The sequence below is a fragment of the Kogia breviceps genome, chromosome 8, assembly GCF_026419965.1.
Source record: "Kogia breviceps isolate mKogBre1 chromosome 8, mKogBre1 haplotype 1, whole genome shotgun sequence".
NCBI classification, from domain to species: Eukaryota; Metazoa; Chordata; class Mammalia; order Artiodactyla; family Physeteridae; genus Kogia; species Kogia breviceps.
Window position 1 is genome coordinate 76160021 of NC_081317.1, and position 15503 is coordinate 76175523.

General features: G+C 39.4%; 1 protein-coding gene across 11 annotated transcripts in view; it reads left to right on the top strand.

Moving 5' to 3' along the window:
• Nucleotides 1-15503, top strand: part of TMC1 (transmembrane channel like 1) — a 360191-nt gene that overhangs the window by 323041 nt on the left and 21647 nt on the right. For all 11 annotated transcript variants that reach the window (XM_067039582.1, XM_067039580.1, XM_067039581.1 and 8 more), the window contains one exon: nt 5956-6084. In XM_067039582.1, coding sequence (XP_066895683.1) covers nt 5956-6084 — 129 coding nt within the window. The remainder of the gene's footprint in view (nt 1-5955; nt 6085-15503) is intronic.

The window sequence follows — 15503 nt, forward strand, 5'->3', positions numbered from 1 at the left end:
CTAGTGGTATTTTAGCAGATAAAAGAGATAATGTTTCATATGGCTTTCTGTTCAATAAAGGGAAACCAAACCAAACAAAAACAAAAAACCTACTTCAGGCCTCTTATTTCTATACAAATCCAATTTATATTTTGAAAAGCCTTTAATTTTATCTCATTAGAATTGACATTCCTCATGTGTACTTCATAAACTGTTTTTGGACTTTGGTTCATCCTTGATGGACAGACATTTGAAAATATGTCATAGTGCTTCTGTCAGACAACAGTTCAGTTTCAGCAGTAATGGGGCCTTTGGGAAATTATTTGAAATAATTTTTTACAGTGTACGTATTTTTTTGTAAGATAAATGGAAAATTGAAAGTTAACATTAGTCTTATGAAACTAATTTAAACAAATACAGATATCATTAGATGTCCTCAGCTTCAGATACTCATCTGACTTAAGCTACTCATCTGTGATTTCAATTGTGGGAAAAAGTAAGGAAAATGTATGTAATGCTAGACAGGCATCATTGAAGACCAAGTCCAAAATGTATGATATAAGTAAGCATTCTATTTTATTTTTTAGGCTTTTAGGGACCAGATAAACCCTTCCCTTTCCAGTTACATGTTATTAAATACTTGATTTTCAGACATGCACATTTCATACACATTTACAGGAACATACTATGTACGTAATAATAAATGAAATGAAACCTGCCTGCACTTGGTAGAGAGATGCTTGTGATACATGATGTGGTAGACAGAATAATAATCTCTCAAAAACGTCCATGTTCTAATCCCTGGAAACTGTGAATATGTTACCTTACATAGTAAAATGGACTTTACCAATGTGATTAAGTTAAAGATCTGGGGTTAGGAAAAATATCTTGGATTATGCGGTGAGCCTAACAAAATCACACATGCTTATAAATGGGAAACAAGAGTCAGTCAGAAAAACTGGCTGTGACAGTGGAACCAGAGATTGGAGAGATGCGCTTTAAAGGTTGAGGAAGGGGTCCATGAGCCAAGGAATGCAGGTGGCCTCTGGAAGCTGGAAAAGGCAAGGACACAGATTTCGCCCTGATGCCTGCACCTTGATTTTAGGCTTCTGAACTCCAGAACAGTTTATGTTTATGTTGTTTTAAGCCACTAATTTTGTGGTAATTTCTTACAGCACCAATAGAGAGTGAATACACAGGAGTATATGGGTTTCCATGTTTTAAAACTCCTTTAAGCAAAATCTGGTCACGGCACTTAACACAAGTCTGTTTTATCACATCTAGGCTGCTCCCTAAATCTTCAGCAAGAGTTGAGAGAAGTGAAAAAATATAAAGTATAGTTTTCACAAACTCAAAGGGTTTGAGATATTCTCTTACATACATCCCAGAATGCAGACTGGCATGAGGGCTAAGCAACCTTTACCAGGCAAACACCTGTTAAGCAAGATTAATAGAACTAACTGTAAAGAATAAGGTGGAAGCTGCTCACTTCTGAGGCAGAGGCAGCAATTAATTAGACATGAACATCATGCAATCTAGAATATTTACTTTTTGATTATGCAGAAGCTTCTGAGATGCTCCCACACACACTGAGTTAAAATAAAGAAAAAATTATTTAATTCTTCTTCTTGGGAGCCCTTGTACCATGCCGCTTGTCTTGTCCTTTTTTTTTTTTTTTTTTTTTTTAAATCCTGTCTCTAGTGGTTTTCCTTGCTTCATCGTCTTTTCTTACTGCCATTTGTAATTGGGTTTCCCTTTTCTCTTTCGCCTTCCTTTCTCTAAATGAACATTCAGCGCTTGTGGGAAAGTCTGCAGGAGCGGCAGGAGGGAAGGGCTGTGGTTCTGAAACATTTATTTTACCCACTTTTAAAACAAAGTGATTCCAGAAGAAATAGTAAAAGGCAGCTGCTTTGCATGGAATGTTGGAGATATAACCCCAAAGACTTGTTCATTGTTCTATGAGAACATTCCAGATATTTTCTCTTCTTCTCCATGGATGCCCTCTGCTCTGTTTTTCCTCAAGGATAGTGTGGGACTTAATCTCTTTTTGAATTTGAATATAGGAATTTGGTGGCTCCTTTATCTCTCCAGGGAATCTCAAGATGTAGTCACTTAGTCTCATCTCCAGTGACATTTGATAGGTAGGCAGCAGAGCCATTCTTGGGAGACCGCTCTTTGAAGCTGTATACTTAGGTCTGCGTTTTGGCAAAGGAGAGAAAGCAGACAACAGCTGAAGATAATGACAGTAATAGCTCACATTTATCGAATGCTTCTTGTGTGCCAAGCATTACCTCCTCGAATTTTTAAATTACCCTCTGAGATAAGTTATATCATTGTCCCCATTTCATAGATGAGGAGACTATGACTTAGAAAGGTAAAATAATTTGCTCAAGACCTTAAAGAAAGTCAATGACAGGAGCCCAAATTTTACCTACAAAGTCTGATTAGAGTTTGTGTCCTTCTCCATAGTGCTGAACCGTCCTCCAGAAACATAATTAGCATCAACACATACTCCCAGACTCCTGCCATGGAATATCTGCTGTCAGTGGCCCTTTGTGATGCCCCATCCCTATTATTTTCCCTTCACTTGCTAATGAGCCTCTTAGGTTTACTGATCAAATACATGCCAGGAGAGTAAAGTGTGAGGTGTGGAGTGCAGTGCTCTGCAGAAGGCCTGTGTGGAGGCCATGCTCCCATCCTAGCACACTAGGAACTGGAATTGGATGATGTTCCCTTGGTGGGCTGGACCACCATTTTTGGAATTTCCTTTCTTATAACGCAGTGTATCCTTTCTATGGTATGTTAATAAATATTTTTACATTTTAATATAATGTTTGAATCCTCTTCTGCTATTTTATGTGAAAGTTAGGACATTGCTTAGGAAAAATATTGTATTTCAACCATTGGGATGAGGATGCATAGGAGGATGTAGAGGACTTCAAAACCACTCTGAAATATTCTCTTACTGAGGAAGTCTTTCCAGCCTGATGGTGGAAACCTAAAAATATCCCTCACAGCCTACTTCTAATTGATGCTAGTTATTAGAATCTGATCTCAAATTGCCTGGGGAATGAAAAGGAGAATAAGAGTAGGGAAGAGAAAAGTTATGTTCAGAGATAACCACAGGAATTTACTATCACTCAGTCACTCACTCCATATTTATTGAGTGCAGGCTAAGTGTCAGGTATTGTGCTAGATACTGGAGATGCAATGGGGAACAAAGGTGGACCCGGTCTCTGCCCTTGTGACAATTACAAACTCTTGGGAACAAAGCCATTAATTAAATAATTATACAACATTTGCAAATTTACAATGGCAACAAAGCACTACAAGAATGCAATGCATGCAGTCAGAGAAGCTTGCCCCTAGTCATCGAGGTGAGAGACTTCCCTAAGTTAGTGTTGCTGTAGTGATGCATATTAGTTGGTGTAAACTGAGTCAAGAGGTGAAGTAAGATTGAGTAGCATGAAGACCACATGTAAAGACCCTATGGCCTAAAGAAGTATGGAGTTTGAGGGTATGAAAGAAAGCCAGTGGTTCTGGAGTAGAGAAGACAAAGAAAAATATGGAGAGCTAGACAGGAATCAGATTATACAGACACATGGATTATGCAGAAACCTCACCCTCACCTTTTTACTCCAGCTGTTGCTGCAGCAAACGACTGCATGCAGCTGTTACAAGACAGTATCTCAACTGAGTCGTATACAGATTCTCACCTTTACCCTGCTTCTCTGCTGTCACCAAGTGGGACATTAATACCACATGGGGCCATCCCTGACTGATGGGAATAGGAGCTGGTGGATCAATACTTCCCTCTTCTGTCTCTTGGGTGGACAGTTCTGAGACTTATTCTATATGACTACTCAGCGGGTCCCCAGAAGAACCAAGACCCAGTTGCCCCAGTAGTGACAGCTTTTAACACTCTCTTGGGTAAAGGTTTTCTCTCCTTTCCTGTTTCATTCTTTTCCATCTCCACTCCTGTTCTTTGATAGCATTTCCCCAAATATACTACTGGCTCACAGGCACTACTTTTGATGGGAACTAATGCCAAGATAATTTTTTTACATTTATAGTTTAAAGTTTTCAGTATAATTTTTTTAGCTTTTAATATATTTATATTTAGTTAACTACTGTTTATGGCAGATGTTATACACCTTCTATTTACAATAGTAGGAGTTATTTTTTTAAAAATAAAGTATATTAAAGTTAAAAGAAATATTAGGTAAATAATATTTCAGATAGTATTTGGACATGGCAAGAATCGTGAAGGTGGTACACGACTACTTGGAGTTTAGGAAGCACTAGTCTGAAGTATGGGACTGGAAATGAACCAGTTAACTGCTAGTCAAATGGGCCTTGCCCTATGATGTGATTCTTTCTCACTAGTTATTTTAGAGGTGAGATTATATAGGTAGCTGGAAGTAAAAACCAGAAGACTTATTTTATTATAGAAGAACACTGTATTTCTGGAAAAATATGACTTATTAGATATTCCATGTCTTCAATCTTAGGGCACGAATTATTGGGAAGGAGCAGAAAGGGAAGCGCAGAAGAGAACGATCATAATGAAAATTTATAATTATATGTCTACTCTTATCTTTATTGCCTATTGTTATAAGTTCCATGAGGAAATAGTGAACTTCCCCTCTAACCCACAGCATACACATTTTGCACGTAACTTCAAGTCCACACCACTGAGGTAAAAAGTTTCTAATTTTCCAGACCTTTTCTATACATATACATGTTATGCATATACATATATACATGCATGTATATAGGCATAGGATTTTTTGTTAATAAGTGGGTTCATGCTGCATATCCTATTTTGTAAATTTTTAACAATCCATTTCTTATCAGAACATAGCATTTGAGTGCTTTTTAAACAAGTTTATTGAGATATAGTTCACATATCGTACATCTCACCCATTTAAAATACACAGTTCAGTGGTTTTTGGTATATGTTCACATTGTTGTGCAGCCACAATCACAATAGCACTTTGTTTAAGAGTTCACAATATTCTGTGTGTAGACACCCATTTTTATTTAATTAATTTCCTCTTGAGTATATTTGAATTGCTTCCAATTTTGATCTGGGAGAAACAATGCTTTCATAATTATATGTATAGATTTGGACATTTGTGCTAATACCGCCATAGGATACATTTCTAGAAGTGGATTTTCCTAATCAAATTCCACACACTTTAAAATGTGATGGATTTCACAAATGTCCCCCCGCCCCACAAATGTTCCCCCGCCCCACAAATGTTACACCAGTCTAACTTCCCCTTCTAATTGTCAGTTTACGACAGTGCCTATTTCACCACACTCTCACCGATATGGAAAAGCATGGATTTAAAAATATTTATCACTGTGTGGAGCAACAATTTATTGTTTTAATTGTATTTTTATAATGTGGGATTTAGGTATTTTTGAATGTTTTAATTAACTGTATATTTTCTTCTTTCTTATTTGTGCCATTTGACATTTTTTTTCCTTATTGAATTGCCCATCTATTGTTGTACTGATTTGTAAAAGTTTTTAATGTGTTAGAAGAACTAGTTCTCTATCACATATGCCACAAGTACTTTTTCCAAGCTTGTCTTTTAATTTTATAAACAAAAAATTTATTTTATAAATAAATTTATTTTATTTTATTATCTGCTGTTTGCGAGATTCAAGTTTTAAACTTCTGTGTTGTCATTATTTTCCTGTTTTGTGTTCTCGTGTCATGCTTATAAAAGTTTCTCAGTAGGAAGACTTCTAATGCAGTGGTTTTGGTGCAGGAAATAATTATTTTTAGACTAATAAAATAGGGGTGAAACATTTTTTACTTGCAAGATATGCCTAACTAGTTTCTTTACCATTAGTTGCAGTTTTCAAGTTAGTACTATTTAGAAAGCATGACAAATTCGATGTTAACATTAGGACCATTTGAAGGGAGAAATGCTCCTTTTAATACAGATAATATCTCAACAGGAATTTGTGCGGCTGACCGTTTCTGATGTTCTGACCACCTATGTCACAATTCTCATTGGGGATTTTCTCCGAGCGTGCTTTGTGAGGTTTTGCAATTACTGCTGGTGCTGGGATTTGGAATATGGATATGTAAGTGTGATATTCATTTTTCTCTTATCAGATTATTCCTTTGTGCTTAGTCATTTACGTATACCGTGCAAGAAGAATTTAGGAGGTGGGATTGTCTTTTAGATGTCAATAAATGAAGACCAATGAGTATAGTTTTAATTCAGAAGGGGGTCAGACTTGAGTCTCATGGCTGGCAATAGACTAGCAAAAATAGATTCTAGTAAAATTACAGATGGCTACAGCAGTGGACTTCAGCCTATCTGTTAAAATGGTGAACTCAAGAAATCTCGGGCCCATAGTTGGCTCCCTCCCCATGAAGCTTGCTGGCATTTCTAGAAGTAGGGCAAGATGAGTAGTATCAACTGCACATTTTCTGTTTGCTTTGAATTCTACTAAGCAACTGCTGGACACTTATCAAGTGCATCACTGTGCAGTACGCTGGGGGGACAAAGGAGTCAATGAATACCCTGCTTGCTTCATAAAGCTCACAGTCTAATGAGAGCTCAGCAGAGACACAAGCAGGGGGCTCTGCAAGGCCCAGGGTACTGATAGGGCTCTGGCAACTGGTGGAGTAGAATTCCTTCCCCACAACAACAGCACAGGTTTCTCTGAGCCCCACTGGTGTTGATTCCATCACCAGCCCCCCACTATGCTCAACCCCAGATCCCCCCACAAAGTTTGAGAGCGGCAGCAAAGCACACATCTCTCAGTCCGCCTTTTGCAAATGAAACTGTCATCTTGGGAAATAGGGCCTGAGGAGTTGATAGTATTGATACTTATTTGCTCAAGTACTTCCAGTGGCTTCTAAGTATTTAGAATGAATTCCAAATCCCTGTCCAAGGCCATCGACACCCTGTGTGATCTGCTTCTTTTTTTCTCTCTGAGCTCATCTCCTACCACTTTCGCTCTTGCTTTGTAAAGTCCACAAACACTGGGAGTCTTTCTTATTCTCAAACACAAGATGCTCCTTGCATCTGCCCTAATTGTTCTTCCCTCTATGGGTGCAGGTTCCTAGAATTTGCCAGGGCTGATTCTTGTCATTAAGGACTCACCTAATATGTCACCTCCTTTGAGCTTTTCTCTGACCTTCCAATCTAAGGTGGCCCATCAGGCACTCTCTATTTCAGCACAGTTTTATTTTCTTTATACGATGTATAACTATTTGACATCTCCTCTTTTGAACGTGCTTATTATCTGTCTCCCTCTGTTGTAATGAAAGCTTTCTGAAAACAGAGGCCTTGACCTCATGCTTAGAGCCGTGCTTGTCACATGGCAGGTGTTATGTTGACTGGCTGGACTGGCTGACTCAGTGTTGAACCTCCACATCCTAGCACCATCAAGCCAACACTGTCAACTGACAGAACTCTGCCTGCTTCCAGGGATGTGCCCTGGAATCAATTCTGCCCTAGTATTCTTGAGCTAATGATGTTTCTCTTCTCACCAGTGAAGGGATATCCTTCCCTGCTGGTCTTCCTCCTGTCTCATGCCTTCTAGTTTCTGGACAAGTCCTACGTTCAGAACTGTTTTCAAGACTCCAGGCTAGATCCTCTACCTGGCTACCTGACTTTGAGATTGTACCTTTTATTAGGTCATCTGTGTCTCTCACTGAAAGTGTTTCTCGGAGGAGCCAGAAGCAGTTAGGTCATACTGTTTGGTGGACGACAGTGAGGTAATGCTATAGATCCAGAATGCCCTTGTGTTGCTTTCCCATTCCCTGCTATGAGGTATTCAGCTGGCTTGGTTTCATTTCTATTTTCCTTGCCTGATTCAGCTCTTCTGAAGCAGACATTAAAAATTGCCATTTCTTTCTTAGACCATCACTTGGATTATGTTTGCCTTTTATCCCTAACTGCTTTCTTCTTAAGTGCTAGAAAATTTTGCTTCAAATATGAAGTCAATATAACATGACCTGGATGCATAAAAGCTGTAATTATATGACCGTAATTTATTATTTATTGAGTGCTGACAGTGCTCTTGGGTTAGAACAAAGTACAGGAAAAAAGACAAGTTCCTGTGTTAGGTCAGACGTGAATTTGCTTCCATGTTACCTTTGGAAGGCTCATCAGAGAGAAGCTCAGCAGTAAAACAAGTTTTAAAACATTAAGTTTGGATTATGGATCTTTGATATGGATCTTATTATCACTGACCCACCAGGTGGATAGCTTACACAGCTGAGTGCCTGCTAGGTACAAACCATTATGAGCAAACCTCTGTGCCTGCTGATAAGAGGATACACAGATGTAAAAGCTGTAAGCCTAAGGAGAGGTTGCAAACGTGGGTCTGCAGGCTAGATTCAACTGACAGATATTTTTTTCTCTCGTCTGCAGTGTTTTGTTGTTTTTTGTTTTTTTTTGGTTTTATGAGCTAATATTTTAAAGCTTGGAGTTTTACTTTTTTTGTGTGTGTGTGGTACGCGGGCCTCTCACTGTTGTGGCCTCTCCCATTGCGGAGCACAGGCTCCGGACGCGCAGGCTCAGCGGCCATGGCTCACGGGCCCCGCCGCTCCGCGGCATGTAGGATCTTCCCAGACCGGGGCACGAACCCGTGTCCCCTACATCGGCAGGCGGATTCTCAACCACTGCGCCACCAGGGAAGCCCTGGAGTTTTACATTTTAAAAATATGGATTTCCTGGGACTTCCCTGGTGATCCAGTGGTAAAGAATCCGCCTTCCAATGCGGGGAACGCGGGTCCGATCCCTGGTCAGGCAACTAAGATCCCCCATGCCGCGGGGCAACTAAGCCTGCGTGTCACAACTACTGAGCTCACACGCCTCAACAAGAGAGCCCGCGTGCCGCAAACTACAGAGCCCACGCGCTCTGGAGCCTGTGTGCCACACCTAGAGAGAGAAAACCCGCACGCCACAACTAGAGAGAAGCCTGCGTGCAGCAACGAAGAGACCACGTGCTGCAACGAAAGATCCTGTATGCTGGAACTAAGACCTGACACAGCCCCCCAAAACTTATATATGTGGATTTCTTGTTTTTCTTGACATATTGAAAGGCCTGACAACATTAGACCCATATTCCCACTCTGGAGAAATTGGCTGGAGCTGAGGAATTGCTGCCCTCTTCTGGTAGAACATTCATTCACCGATTCCTCACACTTTGCTACCCTTTAATCCTGCAAGCTCCCGTTGTCAGCACAGAGCAGGAAATGTAATTGCACATTGGAGAAACCACTGTGGGAGAGCTCAATAGAAATACAAAGACAGGATGGAATAAGAGACATTTGAGCCAAGTCTTGAAGGAGGATCAGAATTTCAAAAGACTGAGATGGAAGAAAGAATTCTTAGTGGACAGACTGATGGAAGGCAGGGCCCAGCAGCTGGAAAGTATGGGTGGTGCAGGCAGAGATGCAGAAATCTAAAATGGAGCTGTTTTACAGGATAAGAGGCTGATGAGAATGTTTCTTTGATATTCTGGACTTACTAATTGCCAGTATGAGTCCAGAAAGTACCTGTCATGAAGCAAAGGAGAACCTGAGATGGGCAGAGAAGATACTTTTAAGAATCCTTTCAGGAATGAAAGAGAAAAATGTGTCCATTTCTGCCACCAAAAAAAAAAAAATTTTTTTTCTGTACTTAAAAATAATATCAGTTCATTGTTTAAAAATCTGGAAAAGGCAATATAAGCTTAATATGGAAATAAAAATTACAGGTAACCCCACCACTCATGACATTACTTAGTTAATTGAATTGTAGAGTATTAGTATTTATTTATATGTAGATAAAGAAGTACTATAGATTTATATATAGTACTATAGATTTTTATAAAAATATATTGGCATGTATCCTATTGACTAGTTACTTGCTTTTCTTCACCTAACAGTGACCTTTTCTCTATGTTATTAACTGGTCTTTTATAATTTTTAAATGGCTGTGTGATATTCTACATATGAATGTACAATAACTAGTTATTTTTTATTTGTTGTTAGTTAACTGTACATAATGTTTTGTTATTATATTAAACATTGTGATCGTATTTATTTATAGCCATGTAGATAAATATCTCCATAGATAAATCATAATCTTATGTAAAACTTATTTCCTTATGAGAAATTTCTCTAGGTTGAATTGCTCAGTTATAGAGAAGATATTTTTGAAAAAGTTCATTCACTTTTATAACAATAACTAACCTCTATAAAGTCTAAACTCTGCAGACTCCAGCATTAGATTCAGAGATTCACTGAATGTTAAGGTTAGGTGGAGTTTTGACAAAATCAGTCATAATGCTTCTATTTTACATATAAAAAATTAAGAGTCTGAATTGGAGTTGCCTATGTTTATATAGCCAGTGAATAAATAAGGACAATGAAATATGCTTCTGGAAAAGCCATTATGTTAAACATACTGAATTATACACTGGTTATATCTGAGTAAATTGGGTTAAAAGGAACTCTGTATATTTTCCAGTTATAAATTCATGGCCAAAGTATTACCACAACAAACCTATGAAGATGAATTGAGGTGGGAAAATTACTGGCTAGGAGCAGACTGTTAGACCATGTAATGTAAGTTAATCTTTCCTAAGACTTCTCTGAGCATAGCAGATAGTTCTCAATGTTTCTAAAGAGTTCACTGACTCATGGGAGTGGAATGGTTTGCTCCTAGAAAGGATTTTAACCACCCTGATTCAGCAAAACCACCCTCAGTCCTCTTGTAAACTCTGGGTTTTCTGCAATAGTTCAACACAGAATGCCTTTAACTCTCACTTTAATTTATGTTGACACCATCCTTGCCATTTGTCAATGAAGTAGGTAAATAGTATCCAGGAAGAAACGGATTGAATACATAGCGTGGGGTAAGAGTATGTTCAATCAAATTAAAACTTCAGCTTGTTTAAACCTTGTTTAAAGTTACATTTTAAGGTGCTCCCTGTTGAATTTATGTGAATGGAAAATATGGGTGATTTCCCTGAGATCTGATGGAGTGCAAGATTACCCATAAATAAGAGGCATATGATTCACAGACCATCACAGTATTTTACTAATCATATTACACTGTATTATATTTTTATGTAGAGCTTACCATGTGTTAGAACACCTACAGAATACTTTACATATATTATTCTGTGTAACCATACCAGCAACGCTATGAGGTAGATAATATTTTTTCTCTTTACAGTAAACTGAGGTTTAGAGATTTTTCAAAAACATATAACTGGTCAGTGGTGGAGGTAGGACTGAAATCCACATCTGATTGACTTCAAAGCCGTCAACCAGTTTTCCATCATATTGAATTTTCACTGTAATGCTTACCCCTAGAAATTTCAAGGACTCTGCCAAAGCATGACTAATTCATGAGCCAATCCATAGCATTTGTAAGTCAAATGCTTAGACAGGTTTCTTGCTGTAGAATGGAATTAGCAGGAGGGGCTGGGATATAGAATTAGGAAATAAACTGATATTCCCTTTCTGGGAATGAGATACTATTTAGCAGTCCAGGAAGATGGCATGATAAAGAGTCAGTAAGAAGTCATGGGTATCCAATGAAGGTGTGAGAACATGGGCAAAAGGACAGAATATGCTAGACTGGACGGAGTCTATCTGCAGGCAACAAGGGTTATAGTGCAAAGCCCTGAGGTGCTGAATCAACCTAGTAGACGAGGGTTGGATTTGTTCTAGGTTAGTAGTTCTCTAATTTGAGCATATATCAGAATGCTCTGAAGGCACATGAAAACACAGCGTTTCTGATTCAGTAAATCTGGGGCAGGGCCTGAGAATTTACTTTACTAAAAAGTTCCCAGGTGTTGATGCTGCTTCTGGTCTGGGGACCACCCTTGAGTGCCATTGCCTTGCCCCAGTGCCACAGGCCAGGCCAGCCTGAAGCTGTAAGCAGTGTGATTCCAGCTGTGGGAAATGAGATTTGTGTGACGAAAGTCAGGCAGGTCATTGCAATGACAGAATTATCTCTGAGATCCTGAATTGCATTTCACAATATCCAGAGGTTGATGGTTTGCCCCAAATAATTAAACTTGCAGAGAGAGGATGGTTTTTCTCAGGCTTTTTAGTCCAGTGAGCACCATATGTCTTCCTTCTGGGTAGATAACTGACTCTAGCCCACCAAAAACAAAGGTCTAAAAATAAAGCAAGAAAATTTCTAGTTCCTTGACTATTACAGACCCCAACCCAAATCCAAATTGGCTCCTCTGTTGCTGGCGCCTAAAAATCTTATTACGGATGAGCAGCCCATAGGGACTTTATTACACTTACTCCATTTGAATCATTTTAACTCGGGTTACAAGAAAACCTGTTTTTTCTCAAGCATCATTTACCTTTAAGCTTTTTATATTTTAGAGGCAACACTTTGCAAATTGATTTACACTCATATTATTAGTATATTGGCTTTAAAAAAATGAAACTATAGTATGATCTCATATTTTAAAAAATCCACCTCTAAAAGAATGAGCCTTGAATTTCATACCCTGTGTGTGTGTGTGTGTGTGTGTGTGTATTTGCTTTCTTACATTTGTTTCGTTTTTAGAGTGGGAGTTTCTGAGTTTAATGAATGGAGTAAAAATTCCATTTTTAAGGTGTTTAGAGAGAAGAAATTTTTTTTTTTAACATTTATTTATTTGGTTGCGCTGGGTCTTAGTTGTGGCAGGCAGGCTCCTTAGTTAGTACTCACAGGCTCCTTAGTTGTGGCTCATCAGCTCCTTAGTTGCAGAACATGGGCTGCTTAGTTGCAGCTCGAGGGCTCCTTAGTTGTGGCGTGCTAACTCTTAGTGGCAGCATGCATGTGGGATCTAGTTCCCTGACCAGGGATAGACCCAGGCCCCCTTCTTTGGGAACACCACCACGGAAGTCCCAAGAAGCAATTCTTTAATAACTGAGTCAACCAATTACAAATTTTAGATTTGAAAGGGATCTTAGAAATTATCTAGTTCAGAAGTAGGCAAACTTTCTCTGTAAAAGATTGCACAATAAGTATTTTCACTTCTGCAGGTATGTTATTGTGGTGTAGTGAGAAATATATATTTTGGTCTTCATTCCAATTCCCGGCTGGAGTGCCTAAAATTTTTGTAATTTACAAAGCAGTGATGGTGCTAGGAACATCTTTTGTTCTTATATTTGGTCTTTAACCCTGGCTCTTGATGCAGAGTTCCTAAATTCCTTGGAATATTGTGGGTGATAAGAGCATTATTTGTTCCAATGAGGCAGCTCTTGGTGGGCTCCTGGATAGCTTCAGTTTGGGGGCTGGTCAGCAGAAAGACCTGGCCATAATTAGAAGCTCGGAAATTTCAGCCTCATCCCCCCATCCTCCAGGGAGGGAAGAGAGGCTGGAGACTGAGTTAACGATTGATTTTTGTCACTGTTATGAAGTCTCCGTAAGAATCTCTGAACCCTGGGATTTGCAGAACTTCCATGTTGCTGAACACATTGAGGTGCCAGAAAGAGGGTGCACCTGGAGAAGGCAAGGAAACTCCGTACCTTTTCCCTCATACCTTGCCCTATGCACCTCTTCCGTCTGGCTATTCCTGAGTTGTATCCTTTTATAATAAACCAGTAATCTAGTAAACAAACTGTTTTCCTGAGATCTGTGAGCTACTCTAGCAAATGATCAAAGCTGAGGAGGGAGTCGTGAGAATCTCCAGTTTACAGCCAATCAGTCAGCATAGGTGACAACCTGAGCTTTCGATTAAAGAGTGAGGCTTTCGTCTAAAGTGAGGGGCAGTCTTGTGGCACCAAGACCTTAACCTGTGGGATCTGTGCCAACTCTGAACAGTTAGTGTCAGAATTGAGTTAAATTGTAGGACATTGAGATGGTATCCACAGAAAGTTGGGGAAATGCTTGGTTTGGGGGAAGAACCTATACGTCTGTGTCAGAAGTATCATGAGTAGAGTGTAGTCATAGAGGAAAACAAGTGATTTCCCTTGCATCAGGCCATATGGTCTCTGTTGTAACTATGACATTCCTGTTTTCACTCCAGACAGCAATAGACAATACATAAATGAATGAATGTAGCTATATTCTAAAAAAACTTTATTTACAAAAATTGATGGTGGGGGCTTCCCTGGTGGCGCAGTGGTTGGGAGTCCGCCTGCCGATGCAGGGGACACGGGTTCGTGCCCCGGTCCGGGAGGATCCCACGTGCCGCGGAGTGGCTGGGCCCGTGAGCCATGGCCGCTGAGCCTGGGCGTCCGGAGCCTGTGCTCCGCAACGGGAGAGGCCACAACGGTGGGGCCCGCGTGCCACAAAAAAAAAAAAAAAAAAAATTGATGGTGGTCCGGATTTGGCTCATGGGCCATAATGCACCAACCCCTGATCTAGTTCATTTCATTAGTTTATCTGTGAGGAAACTGAGGCCTGAATTGATTAGTGACTGGCTCAGCTCACTCAGCAAGAAAATGGCAGGGCAAAGTCTCATACTCGAGTCTGAATCACAGACGAGTGTCTGTATCATAAAACCACTTGTCACAGTAGGGAGTGTGGAGGTACCCTTTCTCTGCATCCGGTCAATCAATTTATGCATCAAAGATTTTATCCCTCCAGCTGCCCCTGCTGCACACACAGTATGAAACCAAGGATTCCTAGTGTGTCCTTTGTGCTTTTCTGGTCACCTGGTTATAAAAATATCTCATCTCAAATGGGCTTTAAGAGGTTTGTATGCTTGTGAGAATAAAAGAAATGTACTTCTAAAAGTTTGAATTTTTTTCATTTTCCTTAGTTTGGTGGGCTAAATCTGACACTCTTCTAAAGAGGCCAAGGTTGAAGGTTTGATTCTTAAACGGACACAGAGAAGAGCTGTTCCAAGGCCACAGACGGTGCAGACCACCGACTGAGCATTTGTCACATGTGTTCTGTGATCTCACAGGGCTCCAGGAGAAAAGGGGAGTTGATCCAGAGCAAAGTGCTCCTGGGGAAAGAGAAAGACTCAGAGCTAACGTTTCTCCAGATTAGAAGCAATTCATTTTCTTTGTTTTCCATTGAAAACCACACTTTTTTATTGTTGATTTTAGAACAAAAACTATCAACTTAACCTCTTTGCATCTTATGAACATTAAGCTTCTTGATGATCTGCAAACTAAGTGAAACACTTTGTATATTCTTTAGTAGTATCTTGAGTGAATTTTTGTTGAAATCATCTGTCATCTTTGTCCTCCTTATATAGGGTTATTTATTTTTTCATTATATATCATCTTATTATTATTATATCTTGCTATTTAACCATTCTTGTTATGTCAGATTTGGCATCTACTCCCTGAGTCTGTTACAAGGCACATCACCCATACTTTTCAGTTAACTAGGAGAATACTGTTGCCTTTTGGGAAATGATGAATTTGATGCCTGGATTCAAGGATTCTTGAGGCAGAGTGTTCAAAAATTGTGAAAGATTTGTTGGGACTCCAAATCAGAGACCTATTCTATCTTCCTACAAATATATTTTTGGGTGCTTGGGTTTAAGAAAAACTGAGACACTCTCAGGTTGTTTGATTTTGT